Raw genomic sequence first — 21,525 nt, forward strand, 5'->3', positions numbered from 1 at the left:
AGAATAGAATAGAATAGAATAGAATTTCTTTATTGGCCAGCTGTGATTGGCCAAACAAGGAATTTCTCTTGGTGTATATGTTCTCAGCGTACATAAAAGAAGAGATACATTCATGAAGAATCATAAGGTACAACACTTAATGATAGTCATAGGGTACAATGAGCAATCAGGAAACAATATCAATATAAATATAAGCCTAAGTGTTATTTCTATCTTCCAGGCATAAAGCAAGGCTTTATGCTCTGCAAAGTCTTTGGTGGCGACATGCGAGAGCTGAGTTAGTCCTCGTTTGGGAGGGAAAAGAGACGGTTGCATGCCAGGCGCGGAGGATAATCTAAGGGGTTTGCGCAGAAAATTGCAGCACAGAACCTGCTGCAACCCACCTCTGCTTATAGCACAAAATGCTTCTAAAAATGTAGATACGTTTTGGCAACTATTAGAGTTGAAAGCAATTCTCCAAAATGGAACACAAAGAATGTTTAGTTGTGTTATTCCCATATGCAAGATGAAATGATTGAGTCCAAAAAGAGGATGCACTTTCTGCCTTCTTCTTGGATTACCTTCGAAGTATGTTTTGTTCATATTTACAGGCTGTAGATTTTCCACTGGTTTATTGGCATGAAAAGATTAGCCAAAAGGTCTTGGTAGAAATACCAGTAATGGTGTGTGGCTCCCTCTGCTGTTTTAATTTGGAATTGCAATATATATTAGATTTGCATTGTGTGTATATACATCTATCTATCTATCTATCTATCTATCTATCTATCTATCTATCTATATGTAAGTCTTGGCGTATTCGGGTCTTTTCCTGTATAAGGTTGAGAGTATCTTGGCGATGATATATATATCTTGAAACCAGCAATAAAATCATAAAAACAGCATTCAGAGTTGGCCTCGGTCAAGGTAACGTATTTTTAGCAACAGACACTCCAAAACAAATTTTAAAAGGCCACGGTTGTTGTCACAATGAGTGCAGGCCAACTTCCCAAGTGAACACCAAAAGCCAGTGGTCACCAACTGGTGGTCCATGGACCACTGGTGGTCCATGAGAAAATTTTAGTGGGCTGCAGAAAAATTATTTGCACTTTTTATATTGCACTAAATCAGGGGTCCTCAAACTATGGCCCCTGGGCTAAAATACTGTACATGTAATGAATGTTTGTGTTGCTGCAGATTCTCCCCCTTTGAGGTCTTTTTGTGAGGGTCAGAGGGGGACAGAAATTCCGACCTGGGGTCTGCTTCGGCCTCCTGGTGCGGGGCTTTGGGTGAAGGCTGGAGGGAAGAGCTGGAGGACCTTGTTCCAGTGGGACTGCATCATGGCCTGGAACTGGCTGACCATTTCAGCCTGCTGAGCCTCCAGGCGCCAGTACCTGGCCTTGCACTCCCGCAGGTCTTCCCTCTGCTTGAAAAGCCTATGTTCGTAGTCCTCAGTGAGGTGCTTCTACTGAGCCTCCTTCTTTGTCAGATCCAATTTGAACTGAGCTGTTTTGCCAACTCTTTCTCATCGTGGCTGCTTAACTCCAACAACTGCTTCCTGTTGGGGCCCTAAGGACCCTGGGCGGGGAGGCGAGGAGTTGGCCATGCCCACCCAGTCACATAACCACCTAGCCATGCCCACCCAGCCGGTTATTAAACAGATCATATTAGTGGTCCACGGGATTTAAAATTGTGAACTTAGTGGTCCTTGAGGTCTGAAAGGTTGGTGACAACAGCTGATTGTCCGTTCTACTCCAAATCTACTTTTAACAGTGTCCTGGAAATCAGACCAAGTTCTCTTCCTTCTATTAGCAGGAGAAAGGAAGTTTGTCTGAAAGACCGTTTAGGGAAATAACAACACCGGTTCTGCATTTCTGAGGTTAGAGTGAATGCCGGGACTTTCCACTGAAGGGATCCATAAAACAAAGCAAATGTTTGAGAAAGAAAGGATGACTATTTTCTGTGCAAAACCCTTAGATTATCCTCCACGCCTGGCATCCAACCTTCTCTTTTCCCTCCAAAACAAGGACTAACTCAGCTCTCGCCTGTCGCCCCCAAAGACTTTGCAAAGCACACCGGCCCCTCGCTTTATGTGCGGAAGATAGAAATAACACTCAGGCTTATATTTATATTGGTATTGTTTCCTGATTGCTTATTTGTACCCTAGGACTATCATTAAGTTTTTTACCTTATGATTCTTGATGAATGTATCTTTTCTTTTATGTACACTGAGAGCTTATGCACCAAGACAAATTCCTTGTGTGTCCAATCACACTTGGCCAATAAATAATTCTATTCTATTCTATTCTATTCTATTCTATTCTATTCTATTCTATTCTATTCTATTCTATTCTATTCTATTCTATTCTATTCTATTCTATTCTAAACTTATTTACCACTTCACAGGGCTTTAGAGCCCTCTTAAAGCGGTTTAGAATCAGCATATTGCCCCCAACAATCTGGGTCCTCATTTTATCCACTTCGGAAGGATGGGAGGCAGAGTCAACCTTGAGTTGGTCAGGATCGAACTGCTGGCAGGCAGCAGAGTTAGCCTGCAATATTGCATTCTAACCACTAGGAAGGAAGGAAGGAAGGAAATAGCAATAGCATTTAGACTTATATACTGCTTCACTGTGCTTTAGCAGCCCTCTCTAAGCAGTTTACAGTCAGTCTCTTGCCCCCACCAATCTGGGTCCTCATTTGACTGACCTCGGAAGGCTGGAAGGGTGAGTCAACCTTCAGTCGGTCAGGATTGAATTGCTGGCAGCCGGCAGAGTTAGCCTGCAATACTGCATTCTAATCACTGGGAGGGAAGGAAGGAAGGAAGGAAGGACGGAGGGGGGCAGGAGGAAGGAGGGAGGAAGGAAGGAAGGAATACTCCATTCTAACCACTGGGCCACCAAGATGCCCATCGTGGCTTGCCGAATCAACCACCATGGGCTCCCTAACCACACTGCCACCCTTCTTCCATCCCGGCTTATAGGCCCCAAGGCTGAGTCCTGCCCTCTTTGCAAACCAAGCAAAGCTCCGAAAGTGGGGCAAGCGCTTCTTCCCTCTTCCCGCCCCAGTCCAGGGCTGGCTTCACCGGTTGGACGGATGGGTGGGTGGGTGAGGGGTGGGGGGAGGTGCGAGCCTTTGCAAGCCGTCCTGCCTCTTTAAGGGGCGGGGAGGCGCTTCTTAGCCCGGCTGCAGCAGCCGCTCCCCCGCGCCGCTGACATCAGCCGCATCCAGAGAGAGCGAGAGCCGCCGCCGCTGCTGCTGCCGGGGCGCGCCGCCCGCGTCCCCCGTGGAAGCCAAGCCAAGCCAAGGCAGAGCAGGCCGGCCCAGACGTCCCTTCTGCCTCCGGCCGCAGCCATGTCCTCCGGCCAAGCCTACAACGAGGAGAAAGGCGGCTCGTCCAGCCTGGGAGAGCCGGAGTACGGGCACGATCCGGCCAGCGGGGGGATCTTCTCTTCGGATTACAAAAGGTGCGGCTCTCCCCTGGGGGAGGGAGGGAGGCGGGAGCGCAGCCCCGATCGCGATCCAGAGACCGGGGTGGGTGGGGGCGCAGCGTTGCAACCCCAGGCCTCTCCCGGCCCCGGAGCACCGGTGGGTGGGTGGGGGGGGGGGGAGGTGGGACTGATTTCTTCTGCTCGCCCCCCCCCCCCCCAGCGCCATCCTCAACCCGGCTAATGGGTCCCTGCTTTGCAAAGGATGGCCCAGATTTTCGGCTGCTCCTTGGCGACGCTTCTTAGACCCCCCACCCCACCCCGCCCACCCCCCACCCCATCTGGGGGAATGACGCCAGGAGCCTCCGAGCCAATCTGGGTCAGGAAAGGGGTCCGGCAGCCGGGAAGGGGGTTGCCGCCTCCTCCTCCCTCCCCTCCCGCTAAAAAAAATAATAAAATAAAATCCCGGCAGGGGAAACGGCGGAGTGGGTGGGTGGAGGTGGGCTTTTGGGGATGATGCCCTTCCTGGGTGGAACGTCCTTGGCTGGTCTCCAAAAGGCCGAGCAGGTTGGACCTCGTTGGTGCTGGGATGGGAGACCACCCAGAATCTTTAGGATTGGCTGGGAAGTCAGGAAAAACATTTTGGAAAGGAGTGTGGGAGGCGAGGTGGGGGGCGGGGGGAACACCTGTCCCAAAGCTTCGGAGCTGGCTCTGTATGACGTGCCTTGCTGAGCCAAAGAATGTTGTCTTATTTAAAGAATCTCCATCTACCCAGGATAAAAATCAGAGATATATAAATATCAGAGGTATATAAATCTGATTTTTATCCTGGATAGATGGAGATTCTGGACAATCCAGAAGTTCAATAAATCATTATCTATCTATCTATCTATCTATCTATCTATCTATCTATCTATCTATCTATCTATCTATCTATCTATCTATCTATCTTCCTTCTATCATATCTATCTATCTATCAAAGTATATATGTATACTTTTTCTCTTCCCCTCCTTTCACCTGAAAAAAATCTTTACTTTTCATTTTCATGTTCAATCTTGTCCGTTTTTCTCTTCTACTTGTACAGCAACTTGCAATTTCCATCCCATTCGGTGTGTGAGCCACCCAGGGCAGGTTGTTGCTTTGTTGCATTTTTATTTCCCTTTTTTCCAAATTTTTGGGGTCCATTCCTGGAGTGCTCCCCCCTCCCCCCAATATTATCCCCAGTCATCCTGAAAAATGGATGGGGAAGAATTAAGAAAAACCCGGCCTAACATTTCTGAATGAGGTTATTTGGCTAATCCTGGGCTTGAGGCTAAAATCCCCATCTTGCCATTGGTTCGTACCGTTTCTCTGCTGTCGGGGATTCTGGGTGGTGTAGTCCTGGTGCATTTGCAAGGCACCAGGTTGAGGGGGGCTGAGCTTTGGGGGAGACTTGCATGTTGGATATAATGGTTAATGCCATCGCACAAGAGCTTTTATTTGTGATATTTGGATCCTCTTTGGAGCGGCCTAATTTTTATTCTGGTTCTGCATCGCAGCTTTGCATTTATAAAATCGAGTCATCATGTTAGTTTCTTGCACTGGCCATTATTCATTTCTGTGAGTAGAAGCTGAGATGTTTTCTGCATAGGATACTGATGCGAGAACAGCCTTTCGGTACAGGTGGTATTGCTTGAAGCGGGTTTTAGCACTGAAAAAATAACCCAGCTTTTTTCAGGCCCTTTGGTTCAAAATATCCTGGAATAAAGAAAATCACGCTTTGATTCCATTGTTTGAAGAAAAAAAAAGTCACAAAAATCGAATCTTTTCGCTGACCGGGCATATTGTGTAAATCAGTGTGGTTTTGACCTCATGTAGTGCATCAAGAGTTAAATTATGGTTTATGGCTTAGCATGTTGTAAGAATTCAGTCTGTGTTGGCTTGTTCAGTGAACCATGCCCTAATCCCATGTCAGGACTCAGCCTATATGCCACATCTGGGTGATTTGGCATACCATGAAGAGATCTAAGGCCTGGTAGGGCAGGGAAAACATGGCTGAATAAACAGGAAGGCGGAGATATGGCTGTGTCAGCAGAGACAGTCTCTGAGGGCAGGCCCTTTTTCCAATACATGTGAACAAGCTGTGTGGCCTTGGATATGGTAGCCCTGGTACCTTCTCCCCTGGTACCCAATTCAGCCTAATAATTGGAATGATATTTGGATCAAGGCAGGTTATTTTTACTGTCCTTAAAAATGTGTTCTGAATCTTTCTTCCAGAATAAAAGAAATCTTTGGATGGATGGATGGATGGATGGATGGATGGATGGATGGATGGATGGATATGAGACTAAATTAATATCAGGTCATATTATCCCTGTTTGTTGAAAGCAGCTCCTTAAAAGTTTCATGCAAAAATGAGCTTTTCCCATTTTGTGCTTTCTGATGTTTTCCTTCCTTTGCTGAGGTCCCCCTGCATGAGAAGCAAGATTTCTTCCATCAGTTGGTTAACAACGATAACTTATGTGTGTTGGAATGTTTTGGTTGGTTTTTGAACCCCATAAGGACTAGAAACTTGTCAGCGCTTTCACATGGAAGTTGGGAGTTCCTAAGGATACTGAATCCTTCTGCCAGTTACAAACCTTGTGTTTTTCTGGTAGGGTGTGTTTAAAAGTAGGAAAGTTGTTGTTATAACGTTGAGGCACACAGCATATATCCTTGCGTGGTCGATCTGCATGGGTGTTCTGCTTGGCTGCGCACATTACCGGCATAGTGCCTGGTTGTTTATTCTTCAGTGGAAAAGCTCAGCTGCTCAATAATTCTGTAATTTGTGTCAAGGTGAGTTTTGCTCAATTGGGCATTTGCCAAATGTGTTGACTTTTCTGCTCCTGATCACCCAGCATTGCCAAACAAGACATGCTGTTACGTTTGTGTATGTGTGTGTGTGAGTGTGTTAAGGGAAGGGCTGGCAGATTAAAATCCAGGGTCCAGGTTGAGAAAGACTTCTCCCTTAGGAGTGAGGCTATAAATATAGTTTCGTCACTTCTGTGTGGTACATTGGACAGCTCACGTGCTCCTTGGATGAATGAATGGACATGTCTTCCCTTTCTCTCCGCTTGCTTCTCTTGGATGCAAGAGGGAAGGAATTCATTATTGGGAGGACTTCTGAACCCTCTTTTGGGGAGTGGGCATCTGCAGCCCCTTTCTAGTTTTGTGTTCTTTAGCTGAAAACCGTTCCTCCCATCTCATTTTTTGTCTCCCTATAACTCTCATTTCCCATTTCCGGCACTAGGAAGCCACCCAGAACTGCAGATCTGTCCATGGTGCTGAACCTTTTATCTGTATTCATTATTATTTTTTTGCTGCAGGCTAAAAACCAGCCAGCCAGCCAGTTTCTTGACATTTTGATGCAAGAGAAACACACACACACACACGCGCACACACACACACACGGGAACAGAAGGTTCTGTCTTAAAGGAAGCTTAGAAAGCAAGGCAATAAAAGGCAGTGTAGAAAAAAGAAAATAGAAATTCCTGCTGTAGGCAAAACAGTGTGACAGTCCCTTGGCTGTGGTTGGCTTGATAATGGTTTCTTGGTTAGAGTTGGTTAAGTTCAGGGAAGAAGTCACAGAGAAGCAAATCCCATTATGGGTTATAGAGTTGTGTGGAGAGGGCCTTTGTGTATTGTTCAGCCAATAAGGCCCCTACCCTCAAGCTGCCAATTGCAGCCGGGACCCCTGAAACACTAACTGTGGGGAAGATGAGAGAAGTGCCTAGAAGTGGGGAAAGTTGATGGGGAATAAATTGAGGTCTGCTACTTGGGAGTTGCTGCCAAATAGCAAACATCCTCTTTACATGCCAGACCGGATGAGGAAACTGACTTCATAGGAAGAGCAAAATTACTGAGAAAGGCTTTAAACGTATTTGTCAGCTTCAGCCGCTTTAAGATACAAGACTTCCAACCATTCATTTAGAGACCATTCGAAGTTATAACAGCACTGAAAAAAATAACTTACAACCGGTCCTTCCATTTATGACCGTTGCAGCATCCCCACAGCCACATGGTCAAAATTCAGGCTGCCAGAATCACACTTGGCCAATAAAGCTGTTCTGTGCTGTTCTGTTCTGTTCTGTTCTATTCTATTCTTCACTATGCTGTTCTGCTCTGCTCTACTCTATTATTCTATTCTACTCTACTCCATTCTTCTGTGCTATGCTATGCTATTCTGCTCTACTCTATTCTTATATTCTATTCTATTCTAGTCTAGTTTAGTAGTCTAGTCTATATATTCTACTCTACTCTATTCGCTTTTCTATGCTATGCTATGCTATTCTGCTCTGCTCTACTCTATTCTACTCTATTCTACTCTATTATTCTATTCTATTCTAGTGTAGTCTACGCTATTCTTTTATTCTGTTCTATGCTATGCTATGTTATTCTATGCTGCTCTGCTCTGTTCTACTCTATTCTATGTAGTTAATGATGATTGCAGTGTTCTGGGGGTCATGTGCTCACCATTTGTATGTGTATACGCGCAAAAGCCTTTTGAGACACTTTATTGTCCCAAAAGAGTTCATGGCCAGTAAGCTCAAGTGTTAATTTGGCGTGGCTTTCGGTCACTCCTCCTAGCCTACTTCACAGGGTGGTTGTCCCAAAGGTGCTGTTTTCAAGAGGTGACTGGACTTCCTTGTTTTGTCTTTGAGGACGTTTCGCTTCTCATCCCAGAAGCTTCATCAGTTGTGACTGGATGGTGGGGAATGGAAGGATTTATACTTTTTTGTTTTTCTTTGAAGACGTTTTGTTTCTCACCCCAGAAGCTTCTTCAGCTCTTAGCTCAGAACTGAAGAAGCTTCTGGGATGAGAAGCGAAATGTCTTCAAAAAAAAAAAAACCCCAGAAAGACCAGTTGCCTCTTGGAAAAACAACCAGGATCTGGATGGCTGAGAATCTCCACCGTCACAGGGTGGTTGGAAGAATTTAAGAAGGGAAGGAGGATGCTTGGAGGAAATAAACGCATGGGCATCCAAAATATTTATTTATTTTTATTTATTTAGTCAATCATATATAAGATAACAGGTAAAAGTATAAACATAATTTGAATACATGAAAAGAGTAAGTAAAAAAGGAATATTAGGACAGGGACGGTAGGCATGCAGGTGCACTTATGCACGCCCCTTACAGACCTCTTAGGAATGGGGTGAGGTCAACAGTGGACACTTTAAGCTCAAAGTTTTGGGGGTTTGGGGAAGAAACTACAGTCAGGCAGTGCATTCCAGCCACTGACCACTCTGTTGCTGAAGTCATATTTTCTGCAATCGAGTTTGGAGCGGTTTACCTCGAGTACCTCTATTATGTGCTCTTGTCTTGCTGTGGTCGGAAGCTGAAGTGGTCATTGACAGGTAGGACATTGTAGCAGATGATTTTATGAGCTAGGCTCAGGTCAGACTGAAGTCGGCGGAGTTCTAAGTTGTCTAAGCCCAAAATTTGGAGTCTGGTGGCATAAGGGATTTTATTGCGAGCAGCGGAGTGGCACCGGAAAGCCTGCTTAAGCGGGACCCACAGGCCGTCTCTTTCCCCCCCACCCCACCCCGCCCCGCCCCCACTTCCCAACATACCAGGAATTCGCTCCTCCCGGTCCGCCCCCCCCCCCGCCAACTCCAGCGCCCCTTCGCAGACCCCAGCTGGAGCTGCAGGCCGGGACAGCTCCTCCCTTGGGCCGCCAGGTGGCGCTGCGCCCAACGCCTTCGTGGCTGCCGCTGCTGCCGCTGGTGGAATCGGCGGCCGGCGCGGCGTCTGGTTTCAGCGGAGCAGCCGGCAGGCGGGCGGGCGGGGCGGCTGCGAGCGGAGTGGCTGGCGGCTCCCCGAAGCCCCGCCCGCGCCCGAGCAAAGCCAGCGAGGCGGCGGAGCTGCTAACGTGGCTGGGCGGCTGAGCCGGCGAGCTCCAGCGCTTTGCAAGGCGTCTGTGGCCGTGGCGAGAGCCGCTCCGGGGGAAGCCCAGCCGCCTCCTCCTCCTCCTCCTCCTCCTCCTCCTCCGGGCCATGCAGAAGCTGCTGCAACAACTCCCCGCCGGCGCAGCCCATTTGGTCAAGGCGCCGCCGGCGGGCACCGAGGAGGCCAAGAGCCCCGTGCTGGTGCCCGATGGAGCGCCGCAGAGCTGGTACCGAACCCTGGAAGGCGACGAGCTGAGGCTGCTGAAGGGCCCCGACCCAGAGGCCGCCCCCGCCGGCCAACAGCAACAGCAGCAGCAGCACCAGGAGCGCAGCTTGGAGGGCAGCGTGGCGCAGCCGCTCCGGTATGGTGTTGCGGGGGTGGGGAGGCGGGGGAGGGGCTTGGCTCAGGGGACCACCGCCCCTGCCTCCCCTCCCCTCCCCCCATCCTGCCAATCAATCAATCAATGAAGGGGAGGGTCAGCCAGCTGAGTCCTGGGGTTGCATTCCCAGGACCAAGTAGACCCGGGTCTGCCCAGCCGCTCTCGTGTCAGACTTCACTTGTGAGAAGTGAGCTGGTGCGCGCTCTCTCTCTCTCTCTCTTAAGCTTAGAGGCTGTTGGGTGTGCAGCAGCTATTCTCACAATGGGGAGCTTCCCTTCAGCTGGTCCCAGGCTAGGGTGTTGTGTGAAACTGGCCTTTTGGGAGAGATTCAGGTCAGTGGTGAGAACGGAAGGAAAAGGGTTAAGTCTTGTGTGTCATGCAAAGGCTGGGTGAGGTGGGGGGTGTTGGGTTGGGTTCACATAACTCTCTTAGCCCAGGGAAGACCTAGCACGGTAGCTCTGTTGGTCCCAGAAGGCTAAACTGGGTTAGCATCCGACCTGAGTTAGTGGGATCCCAGCTTTGTGCAAATGTAGTTTGCAGCTCAGGGTGGCATTGCCGAAGTCTTGAAAACGGATGATAATTCAGTTAGTGGGAAAAATCACCACTGACTGACGTTATAAACACCAAAGCTGTGAGTGTTGGGTGAAACTTGAATGGTGTTTATTCAGCTTAACCCCTTCTGCATAAGGGAAGGGGAGAACTGCAAAACATGCCCTGCTGGGTTTGTGTTTTAATGTGAGAGAGGCAGGATGATTTTGATGAGATGAAAGATGAGATGAAAATCGCACATACATAGTGGGATTCTCTAAACTGGATAATCCGGAGTTTTGATGCAATTCCATGCCCCCCTTACTGAAGCCCCTCCCCGCACCGAATCAGTTCAGAGGATGGTCTGTTTTACTTCCTTCATCAGTTGGGTCCGCCAATCATGGCTTGTTTAATCATGGTCTCTCTCTGTCATAACACACCATGTGAGCTCGGCCAGCGTGGCTTATAAAACAAGGGCTAGGACTTAGTCACACCAGTGGGTGTTTTTACTGTTGCAGATATTTTGGGTGCGTTCATGCGAGAGCAATTGTGTCCAATTATTCGAAGTTGATTAATCGTATCAAGAAAAAGAAAATGGGCTTAGAATTGGTTGCGTTTTGAGGCTTCGTTTCCAGAGGTGGGACAATTTTTTTTAAAATTTGAATTTATATCCCGCCCTTCTCCGAAGACTCAGGGCGGCTTACACTATGTCAAGCAATAGTCTTCATCCATTTGTATATTATATACAAAGTCAACTTTTTATTGCCCCCAACAATCTGGGTCCTCATTTTACCTACCTTATAAAGGATGGAAGGCTGAGTCAACCTTGGGCCTGGTGGGACTTGAACTTGCAGTAATTGCAAGCAGCTGTGTTAATAACAGACTGCATTAGTCTGTTGAGCCACCAGAGGCCCCGTACGTTACCATTCTATAGTATTATTTCACAAACACCTCCCTTCCCCTCTACTGTTGAATTATCCCCTTTCTACTGCTTTACACCATTTTATATTGGGGGTCTATGGGCAGGGGTTTCATCGCAATGTCTGTTGAATGCATTCAGACATGCAAAGGATTCCTTGACTGGCTTGGATGTTACTGTCAGCTTGGAGCAAGATGTGCTCCAACGTGGTTTTAAGTGTGGCTTATTGGATCAGCTCTTGTTGGCTGGATTTGCTGGTTCTCCTGAGCTGTGAACCAAGCCAGGTTCCTGCAACCTGCTCCTGTCACAGTGAAACAAGCCATTTTCTTAGTGCTGTCTTTCTCACTGTTTCTGCCTTCTCACTTTCCTGTTGCTCTGGATGAATTCACCAGGTGTTAAATATTTCACAGCCTTCTGTGGGACTGGATTGCTTGGGTATAAACAAGTCCCACAGATCAAATTCTTTCAACAAGGCCCCGAGATCAAATTCCTCTCCAGATGGTGTGACCGATAAGCTTACCTTCTACAGGTAGGCCTTGATTTATGACCATAATGAAGCCCGATATTTTGGTTCTGAGTCATGATGGTCATTAAGCATGTTATACATGTGATTATACATCCAATTTTATGACCTATTTTGCAGAGGTCATGAAATTAATGCTGCGATTATTAAGGGAACCTTTAATTGTTTGCTTTGGGGCGTTTTTTGTGGGGGAAATGGGAAGTTAAGTGACAATTTTGGGCAAAAACATTGTAAATTGTGGTCATGTGGTTGCAAAATGCTGCAAATGACTATAAATCTGGGCTGGAATATGATCCAGGTTGACCGTGGGCCAGGTTTGAATCTGGATCATAAGTAACTTTTGGGGGTCCAACATAACTTCTGGTCATAAGAAGCCTTACCTGTATTCCTCCATCTTCACTCTGCCATGTTTTGAAGTATCCTGGCAAGCACAGCTCGAAGAAACAATTGTTGGGTTCACACAATACAATAAGCCCTTATCTTGGTGGGTAGGGATTGAGGAAGGTATATGAATCTAGCCATCATGTTTTATGAGTCATAGCTTGTACTGTAGCTCAGCATTCTGGCCTGTTGACCAAACCATGGCTCTGCTTGCTTGAATCCTGGCCATTGTGGTATTCATGAATGAACTCAGCAATGATTGGTTGACTTAACCATGATTAGTTGGATTCACGTAACCTTCAGCTAAAATCTGAGCAAACCCCATGGTGGCTTATATGCCCAGTTGTATAAACGCACTTGAAAGATTTTTTTGTTGGGAAGAAAGAGAGTTGAATTCTGTTTTGGATGGAATAGCCATAGAGTTACTCTTCGTTATTTTCATTAAGCCTAAATATGTTGGCGTGTTGTGAGTATCTTTCTTTTTCACCCAGTGAATAAGATCTTTCATCTTTGGAAGGTGGACAGAAATTGACCAGTCGTTTTGGCCAATGTTTCTCAACCTTTTCAACTTTAAGCTCTGTGGCCTTCAATTCTCAGAATTGCCCCAGCCAGCATGCTTAAAATGATGGCGGTTGAAAAACGTTTGGCTTCCTTTTTCCAGGTTTTCTTTAGTTTAGAATTGGGAACTTAATCTCTTCTCCTCCTTCCCTTCCATCTGTCTTTCTTTTCTCTGGCTCCCTCCACTGAGTTGGACATAGCTCCCAGCTCAACCCAGGTGAGAATTCAGCCCCTGAAGTCTACCTAGTTCATCAGAAACTGGGTCAAATACACCAGGACTCCCATTGTTTTGAATTCCTGCAACCGTCTCTCTGTTTTTCTTTGTAGACATGATGATCTCAAGGAGATGCTGGACAGCAACAAGGATTCCTTGAAGCTGGAAGCGATGAAGAGGATTGTGGCGGTGAGTAACTCTTCAGTGCTGCTGTCACATCTCTTTAAGAAACTCAGCCTTTGATTGTGAGATGATGGCCAAGACCCAGCTTGTGGTCCAGCATGAGGTTCTCTCCTTCTGAGTCCAAGATCTAGCATCCTCTCCTCTCTGGTTTGAAGGACTTTGGTGAAGGTTATCCTGTCTTTTTTTCCCCTCTCCACTTAATGACAACCTTTGGGAATTGTTTCCTTGTTAAAAAAAATACAAAAAACCTCCTTTGAGGTTTTATGAACAGGTTAAGGTAAAGGCTCCCCTCGCACATATGTGCTAGTCATTCCCGACTCTAGGGGGTGGTGCTCATCTCCGTTTCAAAGCCAAAGAGCCAGCGCTGTCCGAAGACGCCTCCATGGTCATGTGGCCGGCAAAGGCGCATGGAACGCTGTTACCTTCCCACCAAAGGTGGTCCCTATTTTTCTACTTGCATTTTTTACATGCTTTTGAACTGCTAGGTTGGCAGAAGCTGGGGCAAATAATGGGAGCCCACTCCATTACGTGGCACTAGGGATTCGAACCGTTGAACTGCCAACCTTTTGATCGACACTTTGATCTTAGCCACTGAGCCACCGCTGAGCCTTCTATATGAACAGGATCTTGAGGCCAAAAATGACCATGAGAATGTGTCATCTCATACCTTCTATCTAAAGCAGTATTTCTCAACCTTAGCAACTGTAAGATGAGTAAATTTCAACTCCCGGAACCCATGGCTGGCTGGGGAATTCTGGGAGTTGAAGTCCACTCAAATCGCTAATGTTGAGAAACACAGTTTGAAAGTTTTCAGAAAGAGGTAGGTTGCCATCACCAAGAAGGGTCCAAAGGGACCACAACATTTCATGATGGAAGCTCCTTACACCGCATTCTCCACTAACTAATCCCATGGCTGTTTGTCCTGCCCCCAGATGATAGCTCGAGGCAAGAACGCATCAGACCTCTTTCCAGCCGTGGTCAAAAACGTGGCTTGCAAGAATATAGAGGTAAGTTGTCTTGTTCCATGCATTCCCTCTGTCTACACATTGCACTAAACTGAAAAAGCAGGTGCTTGTTTGGAACAAGTTATATTCTATGACTCCAGTCGTGTGGTTAGGAAACTATGGCTTGTAGCCTAGTGCAACCTACACACTTAGCCAAGGAGAGCCCGCTAAGAGTGTTTCTCTGCTGAAGATGCTTATGTCAGGGTTCCAAGTAACACCCCCAATGAAAAGAAAACTCCAAGGCTAGAAGTTCCTCAAAGTTCCACTTTATGGGAGCTCTCATATTGGCACATCTGGCAAAACCCGAATCTGAAAGCTTCCAGGTTTTTCCCACCCAAAGGGAAAATCCAAGTCCCTTCCCCCTGCACCCACATGTCCATCACATGGTCCGATCAATGCACCATCCCAACTGGAGATGCCTCCCAGCCACGCCACTCCAGGGGCAGGGCAAGATGTCCTTGACTCTCAAGAGTTTTTTTTTGATGGGTTTCAGCAAGGTGGAGAACCCCTTAGATTTTCAGATTGTAATTTTTATTATATGCACAGGGCAACAAACAGAAACAAACATTTTCTGAGGTCCCCGGGTTGCCTCCCCCTGGCCTAAGTAAATATTAAGTAATAGAGCAGGGCTCTCCAACCTTGGCAACTTTAAGACTTGTGGACTTCAACTCCTAGAAATTCTGGGAATTGAAGTCCACAAGTCTTACAGTTGCCAAGGTTGGAGACCCCTGGAATAGAGGGAGTTTTAGTAAACTCAAATTGTTTTCCGAATGAAGGTCCATGCGACATATATGCTAATGCTGCTGTGGACTTCAAGTTTAAACCAGGAAGCAATTGTTTTGGTCCAAACCCCTTAATCCTGAATCCTGTGGATGTTGGCGGTTGTTCTTCAGTTGCTAAGTCGTGTCCGACTCTTCGCCAAGCGGAAAGGTTGATAGCTGAAGAAGAACATAAGCCACGTCCTCAGTTCCTGCCTGATCCTTCTGCCATTTTCCTGCCAGGTGAAGAAACTGGTTTACGTCTACCTTGTCCGATATGCAGAAGAACAGCAAGATTTGGCCTTATTATCAATCTCGACGTTCCAGCGAGGACTCAAGGTTGGTCACTGAGATACTCGGAGGACAATCTCTCTTGTAGGGCATGTGCCGATATAAAAGGTCTTCCAATTATGACTGTAGTTGCGAATAGAATAGAATAGAATAGAATAGAATAGAATAGAATAGAATAGAATAGAATAGAATAGAATAGAATAGAAAGAATAGAATTTTTATTGGCCAAGTGTGATTGGACACACAAGGAATTTGTCTTGGTGCATATGCTCTCAGTGTACATAAAAGAAAAGATACGTTCATCAAGGTACAACATTTACAACACAATTGATGATCAATATATCAATATAAATCATAAGGATTGCCAGCAACAAGTTATAGTCATACAGTCATAAGTGGAAAGAGATTGGCGATGGGAACTATGAAACGATTAATAGTAGTGCAGATTCAGTAAATAGTCTGACAGTGTTGAGGGAATTATTTGTTTAGCAGAGTGATGGCCTTCGGGGAAAAACTGTTCTTGTGTCTAGTTGTTCTGGTGTGCAGTGCTCTATAGCGTCGTTTTGAGGGTAGGAGTTGAAACAGTTTATGTCCAGGATGCGAGGGATCTGCAAATATTTTCACGGCCCTCTTCTTGATTCGTGCAGTATACAGGTCCTCAATGGAAGGCAAGTTGGTAGCAATTATTTTTGCTACCAATAGAATGAATAGAATGAGAGGAGAGGAGAGGAGAGGAGAGGAGAGGAGAGGAGAGGAGAGGAATAGAATAGAATAGAATAGAATAGAATAGAATAGAATAGAATAGAATAGAATAGAATAGAATAGAATAGAATAGAATAGAATTCTTTATTGGCCAAGTGTGATTGGACACACAAGGAATTTGTCTTGGTGCTTATGCTTTCAGTGTACATAAAAGAAAAGATTCAAGGTACAACACTTACAACACTTAATGATAGTCATAGGGTACAAATTTAACACTTAACGATACAACAGTCACAGGCTACAATTAAGCAATCAAACACAGCTGTCTGTCATTAAGCCAGCCCATTATTCATTAGGGGCCAGCAAAACCGTCATAAATAGCGGTCACACAACAGTGTAAATTACTGTAAATGAGAGCTGGTTGCTGAGCACCTGAAATGTGGTCATATGACCACGGGGGAGCACCAGATGTTGGAAAACCAGGTTGAAAGTAGCTCTTGGGTTACCTGTTGTAATTTTGAGCAACTGTTCGTAAGTCAAGGACGACCTGTAACAGGGACAGGGGTGGAATGGGATTTCCAAGTGCATTGAGCACTGGAGGCGATTTCCTCCGACTTCAACAGGTTTACCTGTGTCCTTACGAAAGCAGGATCAGGTCAGCTTGAAATCATCTAGCTGGGAAGAACCTTTGGCTGCCGTTGAGGGTCTCCTTCCCAATTTCTTCTTGGCTCCAGGATCCCAATCAGCTGATTCGAGCCAGCGCCCTCCGGGTCCTCTCCAGCATCCGTGTCCCCATCATTGTCCCCATCATGATGTTGGCCATCAAGGAGGCAGCATCGGACATGTCTCCGTATGTGCGCAAAACTGCAGCTCACGCCATTCCTAAGCTGTACAGGTAAGGGCGATCTCTTCAGAAACATGGCTTGGTTGTGCCAATTGCAGCTGCAGTTGAGAGATTCGGGCAGCAGGCAAGGGTGCACAAACCAAGGTCTTTTGAGCTTCCTTGGTCTAGAGGTGAAGGCATCAGACTAGAAACCAGGAGATGGTGGGTTCTAGTACCGCCTTAGGCCTGAAAGCCAATTGGTTGACTGTGGGCTAATCGCCAGGAGAACGTGAATTCTAGTCCCACTTTAGGAATAAAATCCAGCTGGTTGATTTTGGCCCAATCCCCAGGAGATGGTGAATTCTAGTTCCGCCTTAGGCATGAAAGCCGATTGGTTGACTGTGGGCCGATTACCAGGAGACTGTGAATTCTAGTCCCACTTTAGACATAAAATCCAGCTGGTTGATTTTGGGCCAATCCCCAGGAGATCGTGAATTCTAGTCCCACCTTAGTCCTGAAAGCCAATTGGTTGACTGTGGGCCGATTACCAGGAGACTGTGAATTCTAGTCCCACTTTAGGCATAAAATCCAGCTGGTTGATTTTGGGCCAATCCCCAGAAGATGGTGAATTCTAGTTCCGCCTTAGGCATGAAAGCTGATTGGGTAACTTTAGGCCAATCCCTCTCTTTCTCAATCCAATCCACCTCACAGGGTGGTTGTTGTGGGGAAAATAGGAGGAGGAAGGCATATTAGATCTATTTGCTGCCTTGAGTTATTTATAAACATAATAAATTCAGGGTTTTAAAAAATCTAAATCTAATCGGTTAGATATAAGTGCTAAAGCAATTGACCAAGAGGCTAGCACACATGTGCTAAATACTGTATTACCGTGTGGCTTGGCTCACATCCTTTTGCCCGCCTGTTTGCACAGGGGTGTGCAAAATTTCTAGCTCAGTGCCATGTTTGTTCTTCGGAAAGTATGAAGGAGGCACCTTCCCACAGCATAACTGAGCAAGGACAAATACACGAGAAAGCAGGGTAAAAGCTAAATAAATATGGGTAGATTAAATAAATTCATTTTCATGAAAGACACGTAACATGATTTCTCAGATGTGTTTAATGATTGTCTCCTTTTGTGGTCAGGAATTGGGGGAAGCCCTGGAGTGACTACCAAAGCTTTTGAGGGTGTCATGTGATCCTAGATTTTACTGTGGGCTTTTGTGCTTAAAAAAAATGGGGACACGGTGGCTTAGTGGGTAAGACGCTGAGCTTGTCATTCAAAAGGTCGGCAGTTCAGTGGTTCGAATCCCTAGTGCCACATAACAGGGGCGAGCTCCCGTTACTTGTGCCAGCTTCTGCCAACCTAACAGTTTGAAAGCACGTAAAAAATGCAAATAGAAAAATAGGGACCACCTTTGTTGGGAAGGGAACAGCGTTCCGTGCGCCTTTGGCATTGAGTCATGCCGGCCACATGACCACAGAGACATCTTCGGACAGCACTGGCTCTTTGGCTTTGAAATGGAGATGAGCACCGCCCCCTAGAGTCAGGAACGACTAGCATGTATGTGCGAGGGGAACCCTTACCTTTACCTTTTGTGCTTTAAACACACACACACACACACACACAACATATATACAGACCAGTGGTGAAATGTAAAATTTGTTACTACTGGTTCTGTGGGCGTGGCTTAGTGATGGTGGGGTAATAGGACTGGGTGGGTGTGGCCCGCTTTTTTTTTTTTTACTTTTAAAAGCATTGTTTCTACAACCTCTTCGGCCGAAGAAGTTATAGAAAAAAATGCTTTTCAAAGGCTCTGACGATCCCAGCTGAGCCACGCAATTATCAGAGGCTTTTTTTTTTTTACTTTTAAAAGCATTTTTTCGGCCGAAGAAAAAATACTTTTAAAAGTAAAAAAACCCCACCCCTGATGATCGCGCGGCTCACCTGGGGATGGAGGGGGTGTGTGCAGGGATTTTTGCTACCGGTTCTCCGAACCACCTGCCACCATCGCTACCAGATTGGGCAATCCAGTCCGAACCGGGAGCATTTCACCTCTGATACAGACAGACGTGTTTCTGCGTGAATGAAGAGATGAAGCCGGCATGTGAATTTCAAACAGTGAATCATGTTTAAATGCATCTCTTTGTCTTCATCTCAAGGACCAAGCTCAGCCCAACATGAAATAATTCACATTACGGTAGGAACACAGTGTGTTGACTCAGCTTTCGGAGAAGGTTTGTGCACCCAATAGCTTTTGTCTGTTCCTTCCAGCCTTGATTCAGACCAGAAAGACCAGTTAATTGAGGTCATTGAGAAGCTGCTGGCTGATAAGACCACGGTGAGTAAGACTGTCTCTGGAGATAAGGGAAGAAAATTGAGAAAGGGGGGAAAAATGAATTTGCAAAACGCTTTGTTGGAAGAAATGTCCATCTGGGTTCAGTTCCAAGTGGGGAAAAAGACACTGGGAAGGTGGAGACTGCTTGGAAAGGTGATTTAATGGTAGACAGGTTCACATGGTTTGAGTTCCTGAACAGAAAAAGGGACAGAGATGCTGAGCGCGCCTTGGTTTTATGTCCTCTCTGAGCTTCCTGGGGCACAGGAAGAGTATCCTGATTGGTTGTCAGACCCCCAAGGGGTGGGGGTCTTAGCTAGCCTTGCTGGCTGATGTAATCTTCCCAGGTGCCATGTGGGGAGTTTCTATTGCTAGATGGGTCCTATTGTGTTGCAGATGATAGTCCAGGGGTAGTCAACCTTTTTTATACCTACCGCCCACTTTGGTATCTCTGTTAGTAGTAAAATTTTCTAACCGCCCACCGGTTCCACAGTAATGTGCCGTGTATCGTCGTCTGCGCATGCCTCTCGCACATCGTGGATTGGGTTTTGTGAGGGGAGCTCCGGCTACCGGCTCTGCTGGTCTGTTACAGCTGGGTGGTGTGGGGGGTGATGCGCGAGCTATTCTGGGACGAGGCTCTTTTGTTTGCGGTCGCACTAGAGCGCCATTTTGTTTCACTTACGTAACGTGAACTAAACTTACGCGCGGGCGATACAAATAGTATATTTTCAGAAATTTAAATTGTCTCGGGGAATTTTATGAAAACCTAATGAAAATGTTTTTAAATAATGCTATGATTTTTTTTAAAAAAAAGTCAATTAAATTAAAAAAAAGGAAAGTGCTTCAGTTTCGGACAAAACCCCTACGGCCCACCATGAAAGCTGGAACGTCCACTAGTGGGCGGTAGGGACCAGGTTGACTACCACTGGGATAGTCCATTGACAAAGGTGGGGGGGGGATTGGGTTTCTGCCTCTGGCCCATTGACAAAGGTGGCGGGAGGGGTGGCGGGGAGGCAGGAAGGTGGGAGCTACTTTGTCTTCAAAACATCTTTCTCTATTTCTCATCCAGGGAAATATATTCTGCCTTTTTAATATATCCTAAAATATTTCATTCTTCTAGGAGAGGAGTGGATGCTAACTTCCTACAGCTTTAGGATTGGCATCTTGAGATAGCATTTCTTTAACCCTGGTTGACTCCCAGAATTCCACAGCATGCTGAGTAGGGTATCCTGGGAGTTGAAGTCCATGCACTTTTTAACATTCATAAGCAGTGGTGGGATTCAAATAATTTAACAATCGGTTGTCTGCCTTAATGACCAGCTGGGTGGGTGTGGCCGGGTAGTCATGTGACTGGGTGGGCGTGGCCAACTCGCCTGGCCTCTTGTGGCCACGGGGATGCTACTATGGTCGTAAGTGTGAAAAACAATCATGTCGCTTTTGTCAGTGCCATTGTAACTTTGAATGGTCACTTAGTGAGTGTAAGTCAAGGATTGCCTGTACAAAAATACACAAAAAAGCTGCTTTGCTTGCAAAAAGCTGCCCTAAAATACCAATCATTAAATTAGAAATACCTGCAAGGTGGAGTGAAATATCAGGCAGGGGGCCAGAGCACCTTGGGGAATTAAAATAGTTAAAATGCAAGGATAACTATCAGCGGCCAACTCTTGCTCATCAAGTGAAACCCTTTAGCACAGGGGTCTCCAACCTTGGTCCCTTTAAGACTTGTGGACTTCAACTCCCAGAGTCCCTCAGCCAGCAAAGCTGGCTGAGGAACTCTGGGAGTTGAAGTCCACAAGTCTTAAAGGGACCAAGGTTGGAGACCCCTGCTTTAGCAGAGAGGTCATTTAAGCTCTCCAGAAAGAGCACACCCAGGCGAAGCCATCCTTGGATCCATTTGCGCCACTTAAAGATACCAGCTGGTCTCACTCGCCTCACAAGATATCCTAAGGAAATCATCCAGATTTAAGGAAAGATCACAGGCCCCCCACAAAGGCAGTAAAAAAAAAAATCAGTGCCAAGCTTGCATCCTGCCTCTTGGAAGTACACCCCAAAATGACAGTGCCAGAACCACTAACGCAGGGGTCTCCAACCTTGGTCCCTTTAAGATTTGTGGACTTCAACTCCCAGCTTTGCTGGCTGAGGGACTCTGGGAGTTGAAGTCCACAAGTCTTAAAGGGAATACCTTGCAGGTATTTCTAATCTAATGATTGCTATTTTAGGGCAGCTTTTTGAAAAGTAAAGAAACTAAAAGACAAGCTCACACCCCAGGCAAGCTGGAGTGTAAACACTTGAGATAAGCCTAACAACAAAGAAAGCAATTAGCGCTAGTTTGCAAAGGAGCAAAACACAGTACCTGTTGCTTGTTAAACCAATTACCAGAACAAACAGGCACAGGAACTAGCCGGTTTCTGAATCCTGCTTCTTTTCAGGAATGGAGATTAACACTCTTCCTTCCAAACAAAACTGAATAGGGAAAATTACCCCATCAATAAACACAGAATTAAACGTCACCAAAAACCAGTTTTAGACCAAAACTCAGAACCAGTTTTAGACCAAAAGTCAGAAAGGGGATGTAAACTCAAATGTTTGAATGTCAATCTTTCTAGCTAGCCAAGAAG

The 21,525-nt window shown here is 46.2% G+C and overlaps 1 protein-coding gene across 5 annotated transcripts in view; it reads left to right on the top strand.

Moving 5' to 3' along the window:
• The first annotated feature begins 3,214 nt into the window (after positions 1–3,214).
• The window catches only part of AP3B2 (adaptor related protein complex 3 subunit beta 2), a 49,827-nt gene continuing 31,516 nt past the window's right edge, over positions 3,215–21,525 (top strand). For 3 of the 5 annotated variants that reach the window (XM_058156350.1, XM_058156351.1, XM_058156352.1), the window contains exons 1-6: positions 3,215–3,443; positions 12,927–13,002; positions 13,929–14,003; positions 15,002–15,097; positions 16,486–16,646; positions 18,847–18,913. In XM_058156350.1, coding sequence (XP_058012333.1) covers positions 3,331–3,443; positions 12,927–13,002; positions 13,929–14,003; positions 15,002–15,097; positions 16,486–16,646; positions 18,847–18,913 — 588 coding nt within the window. In that variant the 5' untranslated portion in view covers positions 3,215–3,330. Of the gene's footprint in view, positions 3,444–9,285; positions 9,673–12,926; positions 13,003–13,928; positions 14,004–15,001; positions 15,098–16,485; positions 16,647–18,846; positions 18,914–21,525 lie in introns of those variants that run through there. The other 2 variants (XM_058156348.1, XM_058156349.1) reach the window with 1 other exon arrangement.

This window comes from Ahaetulla prasina, chromosome 13 (genome assembly GCF_028640845.1).
Source record: "Ahaetulla prasina isolate Xishuangbanna chromosome 13, ASM2864084v1, whole genome shotgun sequence".
NCBI classification, from domain to species: domain Eukaryota; kingdom Metazoa; phylum Chordata; class Lepidosauria; order Squamata; family Colubridae; genus Ahaetulla; species Ahaetulla prasina.